Source organism: Polypterus senegalus, chromosome 10, assembly GCF_016835505.1.
Source record: "Polypterus senegalus isolate Bchr_013 chromosome 10, ASM1683550v1, whole genome shotgun sequence".
Taxonomy (NCBI): Eukaryota; Metazoa; Chordata; class Cladistia; order Polypteriformes; family Polypteridae; genus Polypterus; species Polypterus senegalus.
Window position 1 is genome coordinate 162,064,716 of NC_053163.1, and position 26,426 is coordinate 162,091,141.

At 50.0% G+C, this 26,426-nt stretch overlaps 1 protein-coding gene across 3 annotated transcripts; it reads left to right on the forward strand.

Moving 5' to 3' along the window:
- On the forward strand, positions 1–24,815 carry mob3a (MOB kinase activator 3A). 3 transcript variants are annotated; one of them, XM_039767182.1, is made up of 4 exons: positions 1–86; positions 3,460–3,954; positions 23,940–24,142; positions 24,235–24,815. In XM_039767182.1, exons 2-4 carry the CDS (start codon positions 3,537–3,539, stop codon positions 24,262–24,264), a joined length of 651 nt encoding a protein of 216 aa, XP_039623116.1. In that variant the 5' UTR covers positions 1–86; positions 3,460–3,536; the 3' UTR covers positions 24,265–24,815. The 3 variants fall into 3 exon arrangements, with proteins under 3 accessions (XP_039623116.1, XP_039623115.1, XP_039623117.1); XM_039767181.1 differs by lacking the exon at positions 1–86 and adding an exon at positions 325–491; XM_039767183.1 differs by lacking the exon at positions 1–86 and adding an exon at positions 968–1,013.
- The last annotated feature ends 1,611 nt before the right edge of the window (positions 24,816–26,426 follow it).

The following is a 26,426-nucleotide window of genomic DNA, read 5'->3' on the forward strand; positions in this document are numbered from 1 at the left end:
AAGGACAGGTCCGATGGTGACGATGCGCGTAGAAAATCGCCTGATTTCCTGGCAGCTCCTTTCCTGGGTAGCTGAGGGATTTCCAGGTAAGTGGCTAGAAATTCCCGCTGATGACCCGAGGGGCGCAATCGTCCCCACAAGACACACCTCGTCAGAGAGAAAGGAAGCCTGCGAGTGAGCTTGTCGCGCTTGCAAGTGTGAAGTCTCCTCCTCAGGATCTCGCGCTCTCTGCTGCTTTGTCACGCCCACAGCGCACAGAAGGGCGTGGCTAATCGGGCCGTCAAGTCACTCGGCAGGAAGTAAAGAGTCCCGCCCGGCCCGCCTGTTGTGTGCTGTGCGATTTACCGCTTGTGTGTGTAGAAGCGAGCGAAGGAGAGCGCCAGCGGTAACTTTGGGTCAGACAGACGTTTTCTTTCCTCTTGCTTATCAACTCGATTAGGACTTCAGAGCACTCGGGAGGCAAGTCTCGCCCGAAGTTTACTGTTTGGCTGGTAAGTAAAAAGTTTCGATGTCCTGATGATGGAAGTGGGGCCTAAAGGCCAGGGAAGAAGGATAATGAAGGGGGTGGATTAGAGGAAGACTGGATGCCGGGCACACCTGCAGCTCCAGGCGGCTGACTAGCGATCTGCTCGGCGTCGGCACCCCGCTACTGAACGGGCGGGCCATCCTGGTGTCTGTGCCTCGCCCGCCCGTCCGCTCGCGCTCTCTTTGTCGGCTGCTTGGAGTCCCGCCGTGTTTGCCTTTGCAGTTAGCTATTTGTGAGGGCAGCAGGAGATTCCAAGGAGTCATCCCGTAGTTTTCGAGAGTCGCCTAAATTGCGATAAAGAATTGTTTGCCACTTTTTAAGTCAGGTTGTGAACTCCATAGACAGCCGTGAATGACGTGCATGTCAGCCTATCAGACGATAAATCCGACGGCGGAAAGCGCAGATGACGAGCAGAGCGGCAGGCGTGAAGTAGCCCTTCGAATAATGGTGGAGTATTACAAAGTGATGGGGCTGAAAACGACATAAAGTACGTAAGTGCGCCGCTGGCAACACGTTTACAGTTTTAGATGTTGTGCTATCGTTGAAATGCGCGTTTGTCGCCGCTGAAATAATGAACGGGACGGCAGGACCGAGTGAGAAGAAATGGATGAACGAGGAGCCTGTCGGGAGCGGAAGATGAAGATTCAACTCCTCCAAGTTCGACTGAGTACAAGCAACAGGGGTCGGTCGAGGCGCGGAGGCAGCCCCCCTGTTTAATGAGGCGGTGGAGGGCACAGCAGAAAGGGGCTGATTAATAAACGAGTCCCCGTATTGATAGATTCAGGTCAAAAGAAAATCGGCAACGAACCTTAAAAGATCGTGAAAAGTGTTCTCAGTTATTGTTTGCCTCCATGAGTTGCCGTTGACAGACTAACATGAGATAAAGGGAATCGGAGAAAACATTTAATAAGCGCTCTGTTACTGTTTAGCATCTTAATGTTATCCGACACCCGCACTGCCCCTCAGTTCCCCACTCGGGCAGCTGACCCCAGTTAGTTGGTTGGCCATTGTGAGTGTTAATCACCCCTGACATTCACCCTCACCCTGCAACAACGCTAAGTCTCGACCAACAGAAAATCCACAAGAGATAAGGAAAACCTCCCAATCAGGACGGGGTGACATTTCTAAGACAGTAGGGCCACAGCTGGTACCTCGAGTGGAGAACAAGTTTGGGAAAGCTCAGTCTGCCAAGATGATGCCAAGGGCAGAGGGTCAATTCATTCAGAGAAGGTGCCAGAGGGTCCCAGAAGAGCGTCCAGAGAACGGCAGGCCTCGTCAGCCTCCGCCAAGGTCAGTGTCCATGACTCCATGATCAATCAGCAAGGGGCCGAGGAGAAGTGGGGTGCATGGAAGAGTAGCGAGGAGCATTGGCAAGCAGACACTTGGGAGATCCGGTGGCATTTTGGAATGATGAGCCAAAAGTAAAAGCTTTGGAGACGACACGGGTGACTGCGCCTGCCATTTGACAGTAAGAGCACCAGGATTCTTCATTTGTCACCTACTCGGGTCTGCAGCTTGTAATGAAGTGTGCAGGAGGCTGAGCAGTAAAGTTAACCGAGAGATCATCTGAGACTTTAAAGCCGTGTTTATCCAAACAAGTCTTACGGTTTTAAAGAAGCTCACAACAGTGTGCCAGTGTAAGAGGGTCCTCCTCAGTCCTGCAGTAAAACATGGCGCTGGATGAAGAAACTGAATTTGAACGGGCAGTTGCTGTCACTTTAAGAATGTTCTGGTGACCTTCTGTGACTCGTCCAGCTGAACGGTGACCCAAAACACACAAGCCAGTGTACAAGCGAGTGGCTCTGACGTTTTGGTGCAGAGCCCTCGCAGTCCGTCCTGCTGAGACGCCATGTCAGGATTTCTAATGAGCGGCTGATGCTTACAAACCTGCCGGCCGGTCTGTCTGAGCGAAAGCATCATGGTGGGGGGGTGACGATTCCTCGATGGTGGCGTTGAGTTCGGGTTATTACTGCTAAGTCGCGTATCCACACTATGGGGGTCTCGACACTATGGGGGTGCTCAGCATTTCACAGGGTTTGCTCCTTGAGTGAAGAAAGTCCTGATTTCAAACCTGAATCGTGTCGTCTTCTCTCGGCCCCCCCGTTCTCTAGCATTGCATTTTGTCTGAAGGTGAGGCCATCCGTCGTCTCAAAAATCCAAAAATGGAGGGGATTTAGAAAGGGGGCATAGAGATGCCACCCGCCTCCTTTTACCTGCTGAGTGAGCGTTGGGTCTTGACGTCGCCTTGCCAAGCGGCTCTACGTTTGTATTTGCCCCTTTTGTAAAAGCAGTTTCCTCGTTTTGGCCTTCCTCATTGGCGCAGGTCACTTTCACTCTTTTAGCCCCTAGAAATGACAGAGAGGGCAAATACTCAAATGTGGCACGGGGTGGCACTGCCCACCTGCCAAGTGGGAAAAGTCAGCTCTGATGGCAGGAATCGTCAGGTAGAGGGGTCCTGTCATCGGATTGGCTGGCCCAGCGCCGACTCGCCTGTGGAATGGCCAGTAGGGGGAGGCAGTTTGATGGCCGAGGTCTCCAGATGGTATTATGGGATATCATCTGCTGTGCACTTGTGACGTCTCTTCTATCGTATCGAGGATGACTTGTGTTGACCCCACCACTGCTCACCCACCCTACCTGGACAGGTTGCCTCTCTTTGAACTTCTTTTCCTGGGGTTTCTTTTTCCCTACAAGGGGGTTTCTTGTCTTCTTGGGGGGCTGTTAAAGCCCACTGTGGCATCACTTTTTCGGCTACACTAAAATGTATTGCGTTGTCCTTTTTAACTTCTGATGGCGCCCATCTCGGCTTTGGGCTGCGAGTTCTTTGCCGTTAGTCCGCTCCTCAGTGACGGTAGGAGTCGTCCCCCCGGTGGTCTGTTAACTTGTGTGTCTTTCGTTATTTTCTATTTATTTTTTATTTTTTTCCCCCACAGGTCACCCAAGCGTCCACAGAGCCTCCTCGGTCCCTGAAGCCGCCGCTCACCCGGCCTCACTTCTGACGCACTGAACGATGTCCATGGCACTCAAGCAGGTCTTCAATAAGGACAAGACCTTCCGACCCAAGCGCAAGTTTGAGCAGGGCACTCAGAGGTTTGAGCTGCACAAGAAGGCGCAGGCGTCTCTCAATGCAGGCCTCGACCTGAAGCAGGCGGTGCAGCTCCCGCACGGCGAAGGGCTGCACGACTGGGTGGCCGTCCACGTGGTGGACTTTTTCAATCGCATCAACCTGATCTACGGCACCATCTGCGAGTACTGCACTGACCAGTCCTGCCCCGTCATGTCGGGAGGCCCCAAGTACGAGTACCGCTGGCAGGACGAGTGCCGATACAAGAAGCCCACGGCCCTGTCCGCCCCCAAGTACATGAGCCTACTGATGGATTGGATCGAGATGCAGATCAACAATGAGGACATCTTCCCCACCAATGTCGGTAAGCGTTTGCGCACTTGATGTCGGCGATGCGGGCACTTGTCGTATGGCCAGAGCCCGTCTGTGATCACCTTGGTCTCTTTCTTTGTTTTTCCAAATTTTAAGGTCGAAGTGTTTAAAGTGATGAAGTGAATCGAGACGGCGACTTTAATATGAGCTCATCGTGGACACGGGTGGCATTTCACACGAACATTCGCAAGTTTTTCTTTACGCTTGGAATAAGCGAGCCAGTAGTGTGGTGGGCAGGAGGACGTTAGGGACTTTCACAACTCGACTTGCTGAGAGGACAGGACTGGCGAGCTTTGAGGGGCTGAATTGCCTGCTCTCGTGTCCTGGGAGTGTCTGTGACGGTCATCGTGGTGTTTGTTGTGGTCCTCCTCATAGTCGGGCAGCTCGTTGACATTCAGGGTGCCAAGTCCTGGTAAACAGTTTGGTGTGTTTGTCTTGACTAAGGAATGTGGACAGGACGGCTCTTGTTCAGAAAGCGGGCGCCCAAACTCTACCCTGATGTTACGTCACTAGAGAGCTGAGAGGAGTACCCAGCGTCTGAGAGGTAGGTCGCACGCTCTGCGCCCACAGGCCCGCTTTAAGACTGCTGAGCAGGGCATATGCGGCCATTGCTGTGCCTTGTGCTCCATGATAATGATGTCAGATTGGCTGCCTTTCATATGCCGTGGTCATAAGTGGAAACGTCGGTTTAGGCCTCGACCCCGAGCAGGAAAGCAAAGGTGGAATGGCAGCGAGTCTCTGACTGTAAGAGCCACCAGGCTGCGCTCTGAACAAAGTAATTGGCATCACTGACTGACTGATTACGTTTCTGTGAAGTCTTCTGCCCGCCGTCATATCTAAGCCAGAAGCTACTGTGTGTGAAGCTGTCACCGTCACGCTCGTGGAGTGAGTGAGCCACTAATATGGCAGACAGTCGCACTTCAGTAACTTTGAACGGCCATTAAATCTTCACGGAGTCGCATTCTTAATAATTTTAGAAACATTCATTCCATCTGATGAGTCGTCGATCTGCGCCATGCAGACCAAAGGCATCCCAATATTCACCAATCGGCGCCTGTCCCCGCTGGTCGTGTGCCAACACCCACTCACGTAGGGCCAGTTTAGTCCCACCAAGTATTCTAAGACTTTATTTCCACTTTTAATATTAATTTTTGGCTCCTAAATAATCGACCCGAGTGCCTCACATGAATCTCAGCAGCTCGCCAGCTGCCTCTCGTTGGTTTAGTGCAGGACGTTTGTCAGCCTCTGGTGACATGGAAGAGAAAGTGAAAGGTGGCAGCTGGGACTTTGAGCCCCCTTATCACTGGCACTGACCGTCTCAGGAGGTCCCGCGTGACTGATGATCGTTTGTCTGCTTCCCTCTGCAAGGGCTTCTCGGAAAAACGGGAGGGTGAGGGTGGCATTCAGGAAGTGCACAGGAATGTCAGTGTGATGGGTGGGTACAGCTGCCTGAAATGCTTTTTGAGTCTGCCACCTCCTCTCTATTTACGCACTGCTTTGGCACTGCCGCCCATCTTTTCAGTGCAGAAATGCATATAAAGTGACGTCAGATTAGTTGAGAGGTGCAATTCAGCCTCGGTGTTCGTCCCTGTCACGTTCACTACAACATGCAGAGGAGGTCCAAATGCCATCTCCATGGTGCTCCTGATTCTGTGCCACTTTTTATCGTTTGAAGGTCGCATCTGAGTTGAGCTCCAGCGGGATTGTCTTTGGGGTGACTGAAGAGTTGGGAAGTCCACTGTGGTGGGCCCTGCGCTAGAGGGGATTGGCAGCAGGCCTGGAGTAATCCTGGCAGAAGCACAAAGTTCTAAATTAGAATAAGAAACAACAAGCGGATCAAAAATACAAAAGCAAAGAATATTAAAAGAGAACCAGGAGGAGGATGGCGTGTCATTTGTGTGCCTTTACTTGTAGGAATGTCACAGTGAACGTCAGATCAGGGCACTTTAAGGCAGAGTGGCGCTGGCGAGAGCGCTGGCCGTGGGTGAAGGCCGCCTCTTATTAGCTGCTTGGAGCCAAACCCTCGAGCCGGTGGGCATTCAGCGGCTGTTGTGTTCGCCTTGCTGAGAACTTCCTCCCAGTTTTTGTTCCCATTGTGTGTTCATTCATCCCAGTCCAAACCCTACCATTGCTACTGGGACGAGGTTTGAGCCCCTCTTGCAGGAGTTCATTTTTTATTTTATTCCCCCACCACACACCTTGGGGTCCTCAATCACTGCGTCCCAAAGTAACCTGTGACAGACTTCTGTCATTATGTCACCTGACCAACCAGGAGCCCTAAAACAACTACTTCTTCTTTCGGCTGCTCTCATTACTGGTCACCACAGCTGATCATCTTCTTCCATATCTTCCTGTCCTTGTCATCTTGTCCTGTCACCCCCCCCATCACCTTCATGTCCTCTCTAACCACATCTGTAAACCTCCTCTTAGTCCTTCCTCTTCTCCTCTTCCCTGGCAGCTCTATCCTTAGCACCCTTCTCCCATTATACCCAGCATCTCTCCTCTGCACATCCAAACCAGCACCAATCTCGCCTCTCTGACTTTGTCTCTAAACCGTCCCACCTGAGCTGACCCTCTGATGTCCTCATTCCTAATCCTGTCCATCCTCCTCACACCCAATGTAAATCTTTAACTCTGCCACCTCCGCTCTGTCTCCTGTGCCACCGTCACCAGCCCATATAACACAGCTGGTCTCACTACCGTCCTGTAGACCTTTTAAAGCTCTTTTAAACTGAAACCTCTGTAACGTCAGAGAGGATGTGGACAGGAGTTGGTGCCATCTTTATTACCATGTCATTTAGTTTTCTGTGCCATATTAACGTTTATCTTGACTGAGAGCAAATCCTTGTTAGCCGTGTCGGCGTTCACTGGACAGATTGGCCTTTGCTTAAAGACGCCACTTCAGCCATTTTGTCAATCTATCTATAAATATAAAAGCCAAATCCCACTGACACGAAATCGGAGGACTTGGGACTTGACATTTGGAATGTCGGTTACCCTTGGTCCATTGGTGCTCTCTAAGAAACGGTTTTGAAAATTTTGTGATCCATGGGCGTTCTGTCTGTCTGTCCGCTTTTCACAAGAGAATTAACTTCACGGATTTCGATCGGGTTGTTTTCTAGAATTTACTTGAACTTTCCGGTTGATTTTGCGACTTCTCTCATCGCGCTAAGTACCGGAGTTCACTTGTGGTTCCGATGTATTTATGCAAATCCAAGAGCAGGGGGAGCGGGGCCTTCCTCCGTTCGAGTCGCTCTACCTGCCACCACGTGTTGGAGCGCACCTCGCCTCCTCTTAGCTAGCGATGCCTGTTTGTTCAGCAGACATTACCATCTACACATTGTTAACGAGTAACGTTTGGTGGTTTTGACAGAGAGATCAGAGCCCCGTGTGTTTTAGAGGGTCGCTGCTCATGGGCACAGATATCACGGCCATGTGCCCTTCTCCCCATGTGGGGAACGCTGTCCGGTCCGAACTGAACACAATCTGATACAGTGCCAATGCCTGTTGCCCTGTTTCATTACTATGTGGGCACAGCTAGTTATTGTATATACTGGGGGGCTCTGCTCACTGCGCTCGCCAACCCCCGTGCAGGCCCTACGTGCTCGTCATTTTCCGGATCTGCTGCTTGTGACGTATTGTGACGTATTGTGCTGTGCTTTTGGGTAAACGCAGATGTCAACTCTGTCTTTGTCTGCGTCTTTTGAAGCCATTATCGCTGACAATTTGTCACATGTTGGTTTATTATCTATGCCAGTGTGATCTTTCAGATTCATATAGAAATCCAAGAAAATCCAAGAAAACTTCTTTGTCTGTGTGTTTCAGATAAATTTCATGTAAAGTGCGATACTTTTGGACGTGTGGATTTGTATCCATTATTAGCTGTAGAATTTCTAGCACGTCCGATCGTTTAACTCTTTCGATTCTTTGTTGCATTACCTCTCTGTGATCATAAAAATAAACCTGACTGAATTGTGGTTTCTTTGAAATTAAACTTGTCGTAGTTTTAATTGTTGCGGGACCATCGATTCTAATAGCATAAGGTCCTGGGGCCTCATGTATAACGCCATGCGTAGAACTCGCACTCTAATGTGGCGTGTGGACAAAAGCGGAAATGTGCGTATGCACAAAAAAATCCAGATGCATAAATCTGTGCAGACGCCAACTTCCACCTTGTTCTGCCCTATAAATCCTGGTGAGCGTGAAAAGTAAGCAGGCGCCTGCTGTCCCGCCCCGTCTCCTCCCAGAATTATGCCTCTTTGAATATGCAAATCAATATCAATAGCCCTTAAGCTCAGCGTTCTGTGAAAAGACAATGGCAAAAACACTGGGGGGAAAATAGAAATTCAGCAAATACCAAGTGGAGGCAAAAAAAACTATTTTGTTGGTTTAAACAGTGGAATAAACAACAAAAGGAAGTTGATCGAGTGACCTGGCGTGTCGGAGAAACTCGTAAGCTCAAGTTCACAAAGTCGCACAGTGCCCGAAATAAAAAAGAAGTTGTCAGATATCAAAGTTACCGTGAAAAGATGAGTCGTAGCCCACCGTCTGAGTGTCGCATGACAGCTTATTAGGGTACAGAGAAAAAAAAAAAAAGGCACACAGTGGGGAAAAAATCACGAAATGTCAACTTGAATCTCGACATTTCCACTTTAATCACGTAGTTTATTTTGTCATTAAAGTAGAACATCATAAACTTCATCTTAAAATCGTTTAATTAGCCAGTTTCTCAAATCACATCGTAAGTAAAGTCGCACGTTAAATGCTGTATGTGCTCTGTGTGTGTGAATCACTACGTGCTTCTTAAACCGGCTCTCTTCCTCCGACAGGACACAGAATCCTTTACATTCGTGATATTCCAGCTCTCTGAATAACTAAAATACTCAGATGTATACACGATATCATTTTCATGATCATAGGAGTTAAAGCACGTTATTAAACATGGGAACACGGTGGCACAGTGTGCGTGACCTTCGATGAAATACTTTACTGTAGCAGTCGTGTCTCTCTCGGACGTACTAACCTCCAATTCCTGTCCTTCCTTTTCTTTCTCCAGATACCCAATCGCCACACAATCAGCTCTGTAATGGACGTTAAGCCATCTGTAAGCTGAGAACGCCGATTGTTCAAAACGTTTACGGAACATTTGAATTCTCTTCGTAGTACGTGTTTAATTATTCTATCTGTCTGTCCTTCTAGTGTCACGTCAGTCCCAGCAAGAATACAACATGAGGCAGAAACAATCTGTGAAGGGAGCGGCAACTCCTTGCTAGCGCAGCGACGCCGCGTCCTCACATGTTTAAATATTAACCATGTAGATTATTTAAATGAAGTTAGTTTTACCTGTATAATATAATAAACATATTTTACTGCATTTCATCTTAATGATCTCGTCATCATATATGAATACGCGCTTTATAAAGTGGCGCAGGTTGTGTGATGTTATAACTGTATCGCCAGTTTCCAGTGAGGTGATTGCACTAAGAAGTCCTAGCAGGTCTACGAGGAGCACCTGATGGCTGACTGAGTGCGTTTAGAGACTCTTTGTGAACCGCGAGGTCCGTACAGGAAAGGCTCTGAAGTGTTTGTCGTATGAGAGCAGTTCAAATAGACTGTGTGTGTGGCTGAGGCGGCGTGTGCTCGATGTTGTATCCTGATAATCCGATCAGCTGCTGTGATTCCACACTCGGATACACTGACATTAATACTCCGAGTGGTGCAGTGAGAGTAACGACGCTAAAGCAGTGATGGTATTTAGAATAGTTTGGCCATTCTGTGGCCCTTATATTGTTACTGGTTAATTACAATCCGATCATTGAACTAACAAACAATATGAGGTTAGTTTCAGAGTATTTATAAAGCCGCGTCAGGGATGTTGATCTAATAAAGGAAAGGAAACCACACTGGAACAGTAGCACTGCTTGGACGCTGGGTGCCAGTCTGCCAAACCGAGCAGAGAACTTGCATACAACGGGGTATGAGCTACCGTGGAAATGTGTGCAGCTTTACGCCAAGTTTAGGTTTTATACATCGTGATTGGAGCGTGGACACCGGCGTATGTAACGTATAAATGGCGCGTACGCACAAAACCATGAGGCCCCTGAATCGTGTAAATCTACGTTTTGAGCGTTGAATGATGCGACTGTGAACAGATTATCGTAGATTCAGATATTTTGCGTGCCGTGTTTGTGGATTTCACTTTCACCAAACAACAAATCTTTTTAATGCTCGTGGATACGCCTCTTCACAAAACGAATCAGACGATCTACGAGTCTCCGACTTCAACGTTAAAGCCTTACAATATCTTCACACTTCTGTCATATCGCCTCTGTCCGTATATTCGATCTCTTTTCGCTGTTCCGTTATTTCACTGAGTAATGATTTCAGTTTATTTGTGCTATCAGTTTTCAGAGACTTTTGAATTTTCGTACTTCCGTCATCTCTAACCTGCTCTGCATGTGTTTATCGCGCCAGCGTTTTTGAATTCTCTGTGCCGTTCTACTTTGTCGTCTACTCTTTGTCTTTTATTTCCGTCCCCACCTGGCCCTGTTTGGTTTTCAGTTCCACTTGGTCCGAGCTCATTAGAACTTTTATTATTTTCCGAATTTGCACTTTGATTATTTTTTTTTATTTTTAATTCTTTTCTCTCCCTCGCTTTTCGGCCTCTTTTCGACGCGCTGCCCTTTCTTCTTCACTTAGTCTGTCTGACAGTCGCATTCACACGAGTGAGAGGTGGGTGGGCCGCGGGCTTCGGTTAAATCTCGCGGGACGTGAAGTTCTTTCTAAAAAAGTCTCGTCTCATCCCTGGATGTTTTTATTCTTCTTGAGACGTGACGTTTCTCTCAAGTGTCTGAATGGCAAGTCCCTAGCGTGTCGTCGTCACACTTGAGGGTCCTGATGAGACCGCCTGCAATAACAATTTTAAAATATGGATTAAAAAAAAAAAAAAAACAAAAGCTCCGTTCCGTCATGAAGACGGTTCTCTGAATTAAACAGAAACTCACTCTTCACACGTGACTGAAACTTCGCCTGGCTGGGGTCCCCGATTTTAACGTCGTCTTCCTGAGTCCCACTGAAGCTTTGGGCCGTTTGTTGTTCTGAGCTGTGCCAGCAAACAGCAAGCCACGAGGGAGACGTCTTTGGACCCCTGGAGCCGAGTGAAGCCCCTCATCACAGCACCGCCTCTCTTTCAGCTTGTCATTAAATCAACAGAAGACCCCAAATCAGAGTGACTGGTCTGCAGCAGGTGTGACAGTTAAGAGCGACCTTCTAAAGTGTAAAGCGCTGGCATCACTGGGCGTGAAGTCGTTTGATTAGAAATACGAACAGGAAGTTGGCCCAGAAAACTCGAGGGGGGGTTTGGGGGGGTTTATTAGCTTCATTTCACTTTGCCTGCCCAGATGATTCGTTTCAATTCACTTTTATTGTCCCCAGAGGGAAATTTGGTTTGTCATTAGGCTTCACAGAGAGACCCCCACATAACATTAAAAACACGTCAACTTGGTACAAATGACCACAACAGCTAAGAAGAGACGCTACACCTGAAGATGGCAGCAGCAGCTCGACTGGACCGGTGATCGATGTGAATGCCAGCTGTCAGTCCTTGTGTCCCTGCCACCCTCCTCCTTCTCCTGCCGTTTCCTTCCATAAAGAAGTGCTGATCCGGGGCTGGCGTTTGAGCACTCGCTGGCACACAGGGTCTCCAACAAAAGCAGCCTGAGTACAGTGGCGACTTGGTAGGCACACGGACACTCGTGACGTGCCACAGGTTGGCATTTCACACGCTCTTGCTTTTTGCTGTTTTTGTTTCCGCTTGTACTTTTCTAGCAGTGAGACGCACCCTGATCTGGAGGCGCTGGCTGCGGATGCCACGATTGCCCGCTGGTGTTAATGTGGACGTACTGATAGCGATGTGGCAACACTGATTCTGGTTTGCATGAACTGAAGTTGCACTTTGCATATCTGAGTGATTGAGTTTCCGGCCTTTATGTTTCATAAGTCGTCACATCTGCCCGAGGCCGGGCACACAGTCGTGAAGCTGCTGGGGAGCAGTTCATCGCTCAGATGGCGGTTTGTTGCTATTACGTCGTCTTTTATTGGCATATAGACAGACCCAAGTGCCCGTGTGTGTGCCCCAGAAGCGGCCTTCCTGTCTGGCCCTTTCGTTATCTCCATCTGTTTTAATATGTGGATCTGACGGGCGCTGGCCTGCCATCTTTATATGCGTACACTCTGATACATCATGGGCAGCACCCGAGTGCCCTGTTCTCACTGTGGGTTTTCATCTCCCAAAGGTGGTCCAGCGGCCGGACTGAGGTGGGTCTGCCCTGCCCTGCTCAGTGGCTTGGGGGCCTCAGGTGGCTTTATTTATTTATTTATTTTTTGGGCTCTCACTCTTTATTGAGTCCTCGGTACGGCCTGACGTGTGTGTGTGTGTGTGTGTGTGTGTGTGTGTTAACGCAGGTCCTGTGTGGCAGACATACCCGAGTCCACGAGTTTTAATGCACTCACTCCCCGTGCTTCTGCCTGGCGTTTTCTGTCTTTGAACAGTGGTGCCACATTCTGCCCAATGATGTTTCTGCTGTCCCCTCCTGCCAACGTGTCACTATAATAAACGCACGTCATTGTCATTAACGGCGAGCGCGGCGCTCTTCTGTCGAGTCCTGTGCCGAGTGAACACAGAGCTCCACTTTCATCCATCCTTCCATTTTCCAACCTGTTGAATCCGAACACGGGGTCACGGGGGTCTGCTGGAGCCAATCCCAGCCAACACAGGGCACAAGGCAGGGAACAAACCCCAGGCAGGTCGCCAGCCCACCGCAGGGCACACACACAAACACACCAAGAACACAGTAGGGACAATTTAGAAGTGCCAGTTCACCTGACCTGCATGTCTTTGGACTGTGGGAGTGAAAGCCACGCAAACTCCACACAGGGAGGACCCGAGAAGCAAACCGAGGTCTAACTGCGAGGCACCAGTTCTACCCACTGCGCCACCGTGCTGCCCGCTCCACTTTCATTCACTGCTTTAATCCTCCACGATGCCACCCACTGGCATGCTCATCTGACCCCCTGGTGCCACTGGTCTGGTGTGTGGACCGTTTGACCTCCTCATAGACATTTTCAAATTCTTTTGACTTCCGGGTGAAGGAGTGGGTGGGTTAGGAGTTGGCAGCATGGCCCAAATAATAATATATAATACTCTTCACGTTTATTGAGCGTTTTTATTCGCTACTCAAAGTGCGCAGGGAGGGCCCCAGAAGCGAACTCCCAGTCTCCTTATTGCAGAGCGGCAGCACCCCCACTGCCCACTGTGCCACCTGCATGGATCCCCATCACAGAATGACTGCACAGCGTGTCCGCTTTGCTGGATGCCAGTATAATGGGGTAATTCGTATAACTGTCATTGAGGCAGACGTACCCACCGGGTTTAGCACTCAAATTAGCCGACCTCTCCTGAACCGCCAGAATCGCAGTGCCCGCCGTCTTCTCACTCGCTCGCCCAGTGGTGGCGCCAGTGCCAGGCAAACGCAGCACAAGACTTGGCTTCTTCCCGTCTGCCTTGACTCGCCCATCGGGCCGAAGCACACGGCATTCTGGGTAGTTCAGTTAAGGGGCTCTCTCTGCACAAACTCCTTCTGTGGCCGCGGTTGACGTCTTGGTGTCCCATGATGCTTTGCCTTCTGGTGAGATGTGGTCTTGAAAATCCAAACTGGAAGACTTTCATGCCGTGTACCAGTTTGGCCAGTGTGTTTCTCGTAGATTTTGAGTTCTTTTTATGGTTTCCTACAGATGGGACTTGAATTTCACTTTGTTTGAAAGGTTTTATTTTTTATTTCCCAGTCAGTCCCTGATTGGTTGATGAGATGCCGTGGCCTCGATCGTCCCATCGGTCACATGACAGGGTGTCCCGTTGTGCCCCATCGGTCAGTTCTCGATCGCGATTGTCCGTTTTCAGAGCGCTTGGCCGTGCCCTCGGTTCTTCCTCTTCCTCCTCATTTTGCCCCTCGTGTTACTCGCCTGGCTTCTCGCTTCAGGTGCTTGGCAGCTGACGTAATCGTCACAATTGTCCTCGGCCTTGGTGTCCTCTTACACTCCTGCTTGACGGCGCTAACAGGGCAGTGGGGTGGAAAGTGGCACTCGGAGGGGGCTTCTGAGCTGTTACTGAGGGTCCTTATGTGTGTGGTGTAGCGGTTAAGGGGACCTCGGGAGTGACGTCACCGGCCTGTGCTCCCCTTTATGCCACTGTCCAAAGACGCGCACATTCCTCGTCATCTTCTTGCCACCCTGCTAAATCTCTCTTGCACAAGTCGGTCCATCCTCCTCCTCCTCCTCGGTCTTTGCCGTTCCTCTTTGTGCCCTGCTGTCCATTTTACTTTGTTTCCCTCTGCCGTTGTTCTTGAGTTTCGTCTCTTGTGGTCCTCACTTTTGCGTCCCCTCTGATTGCCCCCTTCATCACCATCACCATCAGTGTTCTTATCCGTTGCTCTTTCATGGCCCACATACATTAGAGGATCACAAACGGACCCCCAGTCCTCTTTCACATGCTTGGTGGTCCCCGGTCATTTGATATTTAACTGGCGTCCCCTGCCTTCATTCTCTCCCAGCACTTGGCACTCACTTTCTTTGCCAGTTGGCACCAAGACCCCGCTTTGGTCCTTTGTCTTGCGCGCTCCCTGAGCCTAAAGGCTTCACTTGATTCCCATCCGTTCCAGTTTGTAATCTCCGAGAATGACGGAGGGCTCGGTGCGGACCCCTGCTGTAAACCAGATGTCACTCCAGAGGCAGCAGTTGATGTTTGTTTATCCAAAGCGACTTTCACATTTGAGATCATTGGTTAGAGCCCAGGTGGGTTTAGCGACCTGCTTGGGGTCACACGGTGGTGTCAGGGTTTGAAGTCCAGAGCCTTCACCCCCGTGCCACACGTTGTACCTTTGGCTCTCTGTAAAGCGCCGTCACCATTGTCATCAGCTGTGACAGTGTGCTCTGGTGGCATCGGACTGCTGCTTCACGACGCTGAAGGTGATGGAGTTTAGAGGTGCCATGTGCAGTTAAGGCCTCCTGCGTTACCCGCTGGAAGTGAGCCCAAGAATGTCTCTTTTTAGTAACCCGTTGATTGTGCCCTGTGCCACCTTCAGATGTGGTATCGGTGCCTCTCTGAGGACCACCATTCAGGGTGAAGTCTAAGTAAGCGTGACGAGGGGCTTCACGCAAATCGGGGGAGTGAGGAAACGAGACCACAAGGGCAGCGGGCATAAAAGGGGCATTGATCTGGAAATGGGAGCAGAACAGGGGCATGAAATTAACTTCCAGGCCTTGTGATTCTCATCGGAGACGGGAACAATGGGCTGAATTGTCGGAGCGCGAGCCCTCTGGCCTGCTCTTCTGTGACTTTGATGATGTCAGAGATGTTGCTAAGTGGCTTTGCCATCCGCCTGCCTGCCTGCCTGCCTGCGTGTCATTTGGGGCCTCAAATAAGTAAAGTGCCAGTGTGAGGTCACTTGATGCCAGCCTGGCCCCACTGCACACCCTTTGTCATTGAGCCGAGGGCCGGGGTTGAGGCTGACTCCTTGCATGACCTTCGTCTTCATATGTCAACGTGCTGCGCGGTCGGTGACGGCTCTGTCATGTCTTTAGTTTCGTACCCATGGCGTCCGTGTTCGTGTCGTCCGTGTCTTTAGGAAATAACGGGATATAAAAGTGGCGCTGTGGGTAACTAAAACCTCTTCATTGGAGCAGTTTGGACGAAGGCAGGCCAGGCCACTCCGCCCAGGCTGACCCAGTGTGACTGTACACGGGTGACAAAGTGGTGACCACCATAGCCAGCAGAACACTGCAGGGTGCCATCGGCTGAAGCTGAGCTGCGCTGGCGAGTTTGTTCACAAGATCCTTCGGTCCATTCCTGCCAGTTGTATGAAGGTGGCACCGTGACGTGGCCTTGGCCTTCATGTCATACTTTGTTCACCGTTTGTGTGCCACGGAGGCTCACCCTGTCCTCTCTCACCCAGAGGTTTGGGTTTTGTGGTGGAAAGCTTTGACTGGGGGGGCGTGGGGTTGACAGGTGAACGTGCCAGGCCACAGTTGGCACTGTCGTCATGGTAGTTGGAGTAAGTGTGTGCTTCTTCCAAACAACAGGGGGTGATGGAGCCGCACAGGCTTGGAGCGTTTGGTGTCACGGCCACATTGGACCTCGGGGTGCAGGTGGCACTTCGGCTTGTCCCCTCTCTTCAGTCCTGTGCTTATCCGTTGTGTCCATTGAACTTCACGCTTAGTTTTCTTAACACCCCCATTTGTAGCTCTCGCCCTGTGCCCACCTGTCCGTTTTATTGCCCACAGCACACCGATGAGGTCCACTCCTTCACGGCGCTCTCGCTCCACACACAGACCTGCATGACAAGGGATGCCCACCCCTAGCTTATTGCCTAGCAACCGCCGTTTCCTGCAGCTGAGGTGGACCACACGCGCACTCCAAACTCTGCAGAGGAAGGTGCAGAGCTGCGTGTGCGCCCGCTGAACGAGGTGGTCAGAGGTTTGTGTGCACACTCGGCGCTCGTGATGGAAAACGACGATCGCTTCCTGACTAGAAAACTTTATTTAAACCCAAACAAATGGCAAACTCTTACACCTGAAACAGCAAGTTGTCTGCGCCCAAAGTACCCATGGAGGACCTCGCGGTTACCACACCTCACTGCCGAGGCACCGGTGCCCATGAGGCCGAGGGCTTTTCTAACCAAGGCTACTGCTTGATTGTCTGGACATTTTCCTTGAAGTATTTTTTTTATCTCCTGCTGGGATATCTTTGGGAAGACCAAATGTAATGAAATCTGCTTGGCACCGGGGGGCATTGGAAAGGAGAACCTGGCATTGGGGGGGTCAGTAAGAAGAGGCAGAATTGTGTGTGCCAACAACACCAAATATTAGCATTAAAATCATCCGTGCGTATTCTCCAAATGGAGTGACCACTGAGTTATGATCGGGGGTCCCTTAAAGTGGCAACAAATTGGGGGGGCAAAGAAATCCTCCCCCGTCCTTTAACTTCGTGTTTCATGATCCCGGTGCGGAGGTGAAGTCCTGACTGAGCGGCAAGCTAAGCTGTACCTCCGTGAGGTGGTGTGGAGTGTGAAAAAGAAAGTACACCCCATGGACTGCGTAACATCTGTAAGCATCGCAAGAGTTGATCTTCATCTGGACAGTACAAGACATTACAGTACAAGACAATACAGTACAGTACAGTACAAGACAAGACAAGACAAGACATTTGTGTAGAGCCCAAAATCACACAAGTGGTGCCGCCGTGGGCTTTAACGGACCCTGCCTTTTCAGAGCCCCCCAGCCTTGACTCTCTCTAAGAAGACAAGAATAAAACTCCCAAAAAAAACCCTAGTAGGGAAAAAAAATTCAAAGAGAGACCCCTTTGCAGGTAAGGTGGGGGACAATACAATAAATACTTTGATTTATCTAATGTATTACAAGTACGGAGCAGAATTTAACAGTCGATGATATCCCATAATAAGATTTGGATTTGTTCAGAGTCCTGGAGTCCTCATCCATCAAGCTGCCTTCCCCTATTGGCCATTCCACAGCTGAGACAGCCAATCCGATGACAGGACCCCACTACCCAGTGATTACTGTGATCCTCTATCAGAGATGACTTTAGCTTAGGCGGGTAGAAGAACTTGGCAGGTGGGCAGGGGCACCAAGTGGCACATTTGAGTACCGAGAAGAGAAACAGAACAGGTGAGGGTGAGTAACAAATTGTAACTCTCCTGTTACTTCCGTTTTAGTGGTAAATCACACAAGGTGGGCCACAGGGGGCTTTAACAGACCCCCAGCCTTGACTCTGTAAGAAGACAAGAAAACCCTAGTTGGGTATAAAATGGAAGAAACCTCAGGAAAGGAAATTCAGAGAGAGACCCCTTTGCAGGTAAGGCGGGTGTGCAGTGGGGGAACAGAAGCCAAGTCATCCTCGATACCATATAATAAATAGTACAGAGCAGAGTTCAGCAGGAGATGATATCCCATAATATGAGACCCTCTCTATAGGTGAGCCACATTTTGGTGCCTGTCATATAATTTAAACAAACAAACCGTTCAGATTTCACACACGGAAAAAGTGAACCCCCGCCCCTTTGTCACTGTCTGGTGATTGACAGATCGTCAGAGGGGGTCTTGTCTGACTAAGAGGGGGTCTCATTTAAAGCAGCCCGCCTGTTTAGTTTGGTCCGCTCTTTGTTGCTGGAGTGTCTGCTGCCACCACATCGACACTGAAGGAGCTCAATGGGGCCGTCGGAAAGAAAGTTGCAGATGCCTGGGACTCTGGGAATGGCTGAAAGAGATCTCTAGATAAAGTGTGAAACGTCCGGACCCTCGTCTACAAGTGGAGGGGATTTCAAACTGCTGCCATGTTGGCCGGCCCAGCAAGTTCAGCCCAACGGCAGAACACGAGATGCTGAAAAGGCCAGAATCTCATTACGGGGCGTCCAGGCGGCCAAACGAGAGAAGCAGAAGACGCTGCTTTGGCTGACGACTGTAGCTGACCTTTAAAGTGACGTAGTGTGAAGAAGACACACACCGCATGTCCCCGTGTACAAGTCGGGGTCTTGAAACCTGAAACATCGATCGTGAAATCAGACCCCGACTTGTACGCCCGTTCAGACATACGACACTTACATTTTTTTTTTCTTTTCTTCCTCCAATCTCACATCAGTTTCTCAGACGCATTGAATTTTGTTACCAATTTCTTTTGCCACTTCAACGACTTTTAATTCCAAACCAGCTTCATATTCTCTTGCGATCGTAGATCAGGGATGCTGTTACGATAAAGATGTATGAGGGCGTGAGATACAAAGGACACTAAACGGTGCAAACGTCACTTCGGAATAGTGCAGCTATTAAATACCGTGTGGTCACGTAGGCACAATACATAGAAGAGGAAGGCCGTGTGCCCCGTGGTGACTCTCTCGGGTCGCTCATTAGCATATCGTAATCCCATGGACCAATAGCGGGAGTTTTCCACATTCGACTTCTACGACCGACATTTATAAAATACCAGAAATGATACGATATAATCAATCAAGCCCCGACTTATACGCGGGAGAACTTAAATGCGAGTAGATACGGTAACTGCTGCAGCTAAGACCGATGAGACCCCCTTATAGGTGTCATCAGAGAGATAAGACCACCACTTCTAGTAGCTTCAGCCTCAGAGAGCATGAGTTGACCTTGAGAATGAATGAGACCTTCATGGGTTGGTGTGCCCAAGAAGATGTCGGCAAAGAGCAGGGACTTCTGGACCAGACGAGGCAAGAGAGGGACGTCTGCCCACAGCACCAGAAGACCTGCTTGGCAAAAACCAAAGGCTGCATTTGACCCCGAAGACCCCCGATAGTCACCATAAGACCTGGTGGTGGACGTGTTCAGGTTTGGCTCCATCGGTGTGTGGGCAGCTCACCATCCCAGAGTCCACTGGAAATTCTTTATTGTACCAAAGGGGGCTCAAGAGTGGCATGAAGATTGAAGCCCACCCATTTGTGCAGCATGACACACGAAAGAATCAAAAGCAGTGGCAGCCCTGGAATGGCCAGGTCCCATCAAGATGCATTGGTATTTAAAAAAGGTTGTGCATGCTAGACCCCCTTAAGACTCAAAGAAATACAGGAGTCGATGTCCAAGACCACCAGGCGGTTCTAGGAGACGCCGACTTGAGGGGCAGTTCCAGCTATTCGAGCCCAGGCTCACGGACAGAAATGGCAAACCTCTTCATTTTTTGTTAAAGTCTCATTTTTATTGCGCCCCCCAATCCTCTTTATCTGAAGATGATGTTTCAGTGAAGATCAATTCTTGATTTGTCCATATATGTTAAGGGGGGTTGCAAACCCACCTTCCTTGGGGGTACTTACTTTTTCACACGACTGTCGTTCAGCTTTGGTTCCTCATTCGTCCCATAATTCCCCAGCTCTGGAGGTCCTGATGACTAATGAGCTGCCGACTCGACTGACCCTTTAAAGAAAGTCTCCTGCACCTTCTGTATGCCACGCACATCCCACCCGACTGGGGTCGGCCCCTCCAGTAACGCCGTTATGAGCTCACGCCACATTTGACGTTCCGTTTATTCTTTTGGCAGATGCCTTTCTTCAAAGCGACTTACAAATGAAGTCCGGCTCCGTTTTGGCACAATCAGTAGTAACTGCAGCTGAAGAGATCTAAAACGACGGCCCCCTGAAACTCGCACACAAGCTACGAAATCCAAAACTCGGCTAATAATGGAGCAGTGCCAGTGGGGTGCCATGAAGGCCTATTGCTGAAGGTGTGAAGGCACCCCGTGGCGTTTCTTAATGCACTGCTGCTAATTTAGTTTGTGGGCTGGCGTGTCGTAGAGTCGACCTCGAGGGATCAAACGCTGATGGGCGTCAACAGGAGGAGGGTCTCCTTGTGCCCACCGATGTCACGATACGTCCATTGCCACCGTTCGCCCAACTGCCAGTGGGTGCGGTCGATTTATCGATTACAAAACGAACACAACATGCCGGAGTCCCAGATAGAATAAGATAACCGGAGAGCCGTAATTCAAAACTGGTGTCTTAAACTACAGTGGGTTTGGTGTAAAGGGGGTTCAAGGAAACATTTAAATATTCTCCACTGGGCACCTGAAAAGTGCCCCAGGGCCGCTGTACAATGGCCGACCTGGCACTCTGACCCCCAGAGGTCCTGTGAGAAAGGCTGCGTCCCCTCTGGGATTCATAAAAGTAAATGAAGGGAGTGTTGTCATGAGTGACGACTCTGAAACGGCTCGCTCTTCTCCTCTAGATGGCAGCACAGACCGCACTTCAGGGCTGGGTGGCTCTACTCGGATCGTCGCAGGAAATCCAGTGCAGGTTTGGGAGGAACGGAAGAAGGTGCCCCTGGGAGAGCTGCTGCCGGGTGGGAATGAGGTGGAGGGCGCGCCATTCCACCAGCGGGTGATGGCACATCACAATTGTGCTCCTGTGCCCGGTGAGCTTGTTTTTACAAGACACCAAATTCTTACTGGACCTTAAGTTTTAAGGAGTCCACATGATTGAGTCCTCGTCCTCCTCCTCATTTACACCCTCTGTGCCACTTTTGAAAATATGACAAGCGTTGGTTCCCCTTGGTCAGTGAAGTGACGTACTTGACTCAGAAAAAGTCCCTGATAAACGCTGCTTGTATCCCAGATGATTATCGGCTACTGACACGCGTGAGGCAGTCGTGGTGACGGCCATGTCACCCTGCATCACTTCAGATCGTCATTTCTCAGTCACAGTCAAGCCTGACATGGCAGTGCCCGTTTTGTTTTTTGACACCCCTTGTTTGTTTAATGCCCCTCTTTCCCCTGACCAGTTTTCAGTAATCTGTGAGTTTGTCTATGGCAGGCCAGGGTCGCGTTCATGCCTTGTGTCCTTGGCACAAGAACTCTTAACATTTAGGTAAAGTAAGTGACATGCCAAGGAGGGCGAAGTGGTGTGTAGTGAGGCGCAGCACGTTCAGGAGTTTGTGGGGGGCTCCCCAACCATTTATTTATTACTTTGAAGCACCCTGGATTCCCGGGGGAGCTGATAGCTTCAATGTGGTACAAGGCGTGGCACACCAAGGGGGCAGCGATGAAGAGCGAGGCGATGCAAAGGGCGAAGCTCCAACTTCACCAAAAACTGCAAAAGTGCTAAGAGGTTTGTAAGGTGGCACCACTGCTTGTGGTCAAGCATTTGGCCCAATTCATCGCCCGAGGCCCACCCTCAATACTGTTTGGCAGAACAAAAACAAAATCATCTGGAGCGGGAGCTAAAAAGACAGTCACATAAGACCACCAGGAACTGCCAGTGGCCTCCATGCCCACACTGGGAACGCAACAGAAGTTCCTGGTCAAAGTTGTTATGGTGGGGAAAGAACCTGAGGTCAGTCCTGGAGGACCACAGAGGCTGCAGCTTTACTTTTAATTGGATGCCATCCTTACTTGACTGAACGGTCGCTTAATTCCTGCTTTGTGTGTTCATAAAAATGACACAACTGAATTTCTGAGTATTCCTGTCGGTGGCATGGGGATGCTTTCAGGTTTTCATTCCAGGTCTCTGGGTGCCCAGGCCTTTATCTACTGATGAGCCCCCGCACTCTTTCACCATTCTGTGGGCCTCATTTATAAAACTTAAGGGGCACAGCAAACAAAAAAACGTAAGATGTGAGGGCCGATTAATAAACGGCGGCGTACGCTCAGTTCTGTGCAGTTTACTGTTTACAAGTCACAGTCGCCTTGTACAGTAAATATGTGGGTGGAGTATGCTAATCAGCCTCATGCATATGCAATCACAACGCTGTAGAGCAGCCACGCCTCTGACACACCAAGTGACCGCCTCCCACATGGCACCGGTGTCTGAGTGGAGAGCCGCTGCCACTTGGCACATGGCATGACGTGATTGCTGTTACAATGAAGAGTGCAGGCCGTCACCAAAATAAATGAGCCATGGGTTGTCTGAGGCCACTGAGACCTGACGCTTGTCATTGTCACAGACGACTCACTGCTCACAGTTAACAAAAGCATCTTCGTTCCCGCTAGGCGCCCTTACTGCAATATGCGTGCAGTCGAGTGGTCCAACTACGTTAGGAGAACCGGACACGGCTGCAGTGTTTAATTTATCGGCACCCACACCATATGAAAACCAGCATGGCGGAGTGAAGCTTGGCTGACAGGTGACAGCAACTGATGACAAAACGATGACGAAGGTCTTCAGTGTGAAAGAGCAGCACTGGCCATCTTAAAAGGCCAGTGAGATACGTTGTGAGCATCCCGTTCACGTCGTCACATCTCGGTGGTCTGAATTCTCATACGTGTGCTGGTCTGGCTTGCAGGCCCCCTGCCTTATCGAGGGGGTCGCGGGTCAGAGCGTCGTCCTTTTAGAAACCCCACCGTTTATGTGGGAAGCTGTGTGCAGACATTTCCAGCCCCTGTCTGGGTGTCCGCCAGCCTCTACTCTTTGATTGTCATTATTAGAAGGTCGTAAGGTCACAGCGTCCTGTCGCCTAGCTCCCTTTGCAGGAGTCCATCGCTGGCATGGCGCGTGGTGGCACACTGAACTTTTGTACACTTCAGGCAGTAAGCATGAAGACCCCATGGTTAGTCGGGGGCTTGCTGTGGTAAAACTGTAGATGGGCAGTTTGCAGGTGAGGCCAGGAGTGACATGTGGCTGTCTGTACTGAGAGCGGGTACACGTGTGCCAACCACTCCGCAATTCAAAGGGAGTTCTGAGGGACTCGTAAGTCACCAGAGCCAGTCAGACAGGGTCTTCAGTGCTGGCTTGGTCACTTGATTGGGCTTCAGTTCGCCCACTACGATCCTCTGAGAGATCATCATTTTCCCAGATACTTGTTGCCATCTGCCTCTTCTTGGCACCCCTTTTGCCCTCTTTATAGCCCACCCACGCACCCACTTTCAGATGCCGCACTTGAACCGTTTTTCTGATTGCATTTGTTTGTTTTGGTTGGCATTGTGCGTTTAGTAGAATGTGCCTGCAGGTACTCGAGGTCCGTGCCCTGACCCCCACGAGGACACAAGTGACAGGATGACAAGCCTGAGTTTAGTTTCTTGTGTTTGGGGCCTGTGGTTTGAGATTTCACGTCCGTTGTTAATAAATCCTGTCAGCTTTGTTTATTACAGCGCCCATCTGTCATGAAGACCACCACAAGTGTCTGTCTTTACAGGGGCAGAGAGACAGGCCAGTGGCACGTTTAGAACTGAAGCCGAGGCAGGCCGCGTTAGAGGTGAGGGGGTCTGAACCAGCACCCTTGGGGTCCGGAGCCACCACACCACCCTTCAGCTTGATCGGAGTTACAGACTTTTGGCTCAAATGCACCCCTCGAGCACAGGACCTGCCGCAGACCTCGTTTGTACTGACTGGCATCCTCCGCTCGGGGTCTCCTCTGTAGGCCTTCCAGTATACTAACCCCACCTTCCTCTTCATCTTTTTTCAGGTACCCCCTTTCCAAAAAACTTCATGCAGGTGGCCAAAAAGATTCTGTCGCGCCTCTTCCGGGTCTTCGTTCACGTGTACATCCACCACTTCGACCGCGTGAACATGATGGGGGCCGAGGCCCACATGAACACCTGCTACAAGCACTTCTACTACTTTGTGATGGAGTTCAACCTCATAGACCAGAAGGAGCTGGGGCCTCTGGTAAGCTGTCTGTCTGTCTGCCTGTCCGTCACGCTCGCTGGCGTTCACGGGGGGCCGCCGCACTAAAGGATTTCTCGATTTCCTCCCAACAGAAAGAAATGACCCTGCAGATGTGTCACTGAGAAGCGCCGTGCCCACGTAGTGGCCTGGCGTGTCAGACCTCCGACCTGCTGTGTGACGTTAAGAGACCACTTGGGAGACAGAGAATTTATTTTTATATCTGTGTTTGTATGTACATAGAGTTCTGTCCAGTTGTCTGTTTTTATAATGGAGTTTGTCTTTTTAGGACATTTTCGTTTTCTTCATCTTTGCTCCCACTGGCGAGCAGGCGCCCCACTGACGTATTTAACGATGAGAGAGTCGCACCGACCAGTTTATGTAGCCCACTCACTCCTGTTCTTGGTGACGGCCAATGGGAGGAGAAGCGCAAGAGCGAGCTGGCGATGGAGACCCTTTACGCTCGGCCCCTTTCAGATGGGGGGCCGGCCCACCTTGAGAGCGGGTGGGACTTTTGGCCTCCTTCACCCAGAATTCCCTCCCGAGAGGCCGTCGGGTTTACCTTAATGACACAAAGGAAGGATGACATGTTGAGTTGTGTGCCAGTGCTGATATGGCAGCGCTCTGTTCTGTACGTGTGTGTGTGTGTGTGTCGCGTTTTTGTTGTTTGGTTCTAACCCCATATATATATATATATAATATTAAAAAAAAAAAGTTTGTTTTCAGTGTTACAAAATGTTAGTTTGGTCCGAATTTTAAGTTCCATTTTGTTTTAGGCCCAGAGGCTGTTTCAAGTATGAAATCCATCAAACCAGCCGCCCCAAGTCTTCTGAGATAATCGGTTACCGTTTGTCGATGTAGCGCCTTGACTGCACATTAAAGTAGGAGTTTAACGTGTAGCTTTAAAAACCAAAGTGTCATCGCACGCCAGTCTAAGGGTGACCACTGTGGTGCAGCCGTCTGCTTATGATGGCGCAGAGACCCCTGGGCCCTCGCAGGAGGGCAGCTATCAGATGCACTTCATTGTCCGGTGCCCCCCTAACTGCTGTGGAAGGGGGCCGACTTCTTCTAGAATATAGAGTTATTTTTTTAAGGCCATTTTCATTCCGCGCTGCTGGCCGGCTCAGCCTGTCAGGAACTTGACCCGCCATGTTGGCCTTCACTTTGGTCAAATGTCCTTTTGTATTGAACTGCTCTTTTCCACTCTTTGTTTAATAAATGCTTATTTTATGAAACCTTGACCTTTATTTTGTTTTCCTTATGCAGTGATAACTGGAGTGGAATGAATGCGGTGCTTTGCCCATCCATGCAGGTGACATCAGCCATGTGAAAAAGTAAGTCCACCCCATGGACGTGGTAGACTAGGTGAAGGCATTTGGACAGGCGTCATGCCAACAGACTGGCGTGGCGGAGGTAGATAACTTGTGTTCATTTGTATCACTCAAGAGTATCCCCACAATTAGAATCAGGCGTTCAGATGAGGTGCCAATGATCAGAACCTCCAAAGTGCCAAAGGTTTGAGAAGGACCACAAAGGACACCAGACCCCCGACATCTGTACGTCAGGTCCACCCGTAGTCGTGGTCCAACGTTTGAAGGAGGACCTGAGTGTTGGTCTGCTGCTTCAGTGTCTGTAGATCTTTGTGTCAGATGTTTCTCTGGTGTACTGAAGTACAATGACAAGCAGTTCAGAGGCTCTTCTTGACAATGACATGAAGTTTATGTGGCGCACAGTCCATATCTGCAGTGTTGGCCCTTCTTTCTTTTTCAGGCTGCCAGTCAGCTTCTGGGCCCAATCCTGACTGATGGCAGCTGCCCATTCTTGCAGAATCAGAATTGGTGGGTTTTTGTTTGCCCACCTGCCTCTTGACCACAAGTTCTCAATGGGATTATGAAGGTCTGGGGAGTTGCCTGGCACGTTTCGATGTTTTGTTCCCACTCAGTTGTCACTTTTCCCTTACGGCCTGGTGCTCCATCATTTTGGTCACCAAACTGTTGTTGGATGGTTGATGTTTTGGTCCCATTTATTGATGGCTTGGGATCAGGGGGGCACCATCTGGGCAGAGTTTGCTCCGAAATGGCAGCAGGCAGGTGGGAGTGAGGGGAAGACTTGTGGAGGATTGCCTGGTTGGTGCCAAGAAAAACATTGGGGACTGGCTGATATTCTGGGATTCGACTGTTGGGGTCAAATCATTGTCTTTGATGAATCCCCTTTCTGATTGTTTGGGGCATCTGGGGAAAAAAGGTAAAGAAAAGGTGAGCAGCACTGCCATCAGTCCTGTGCCAGG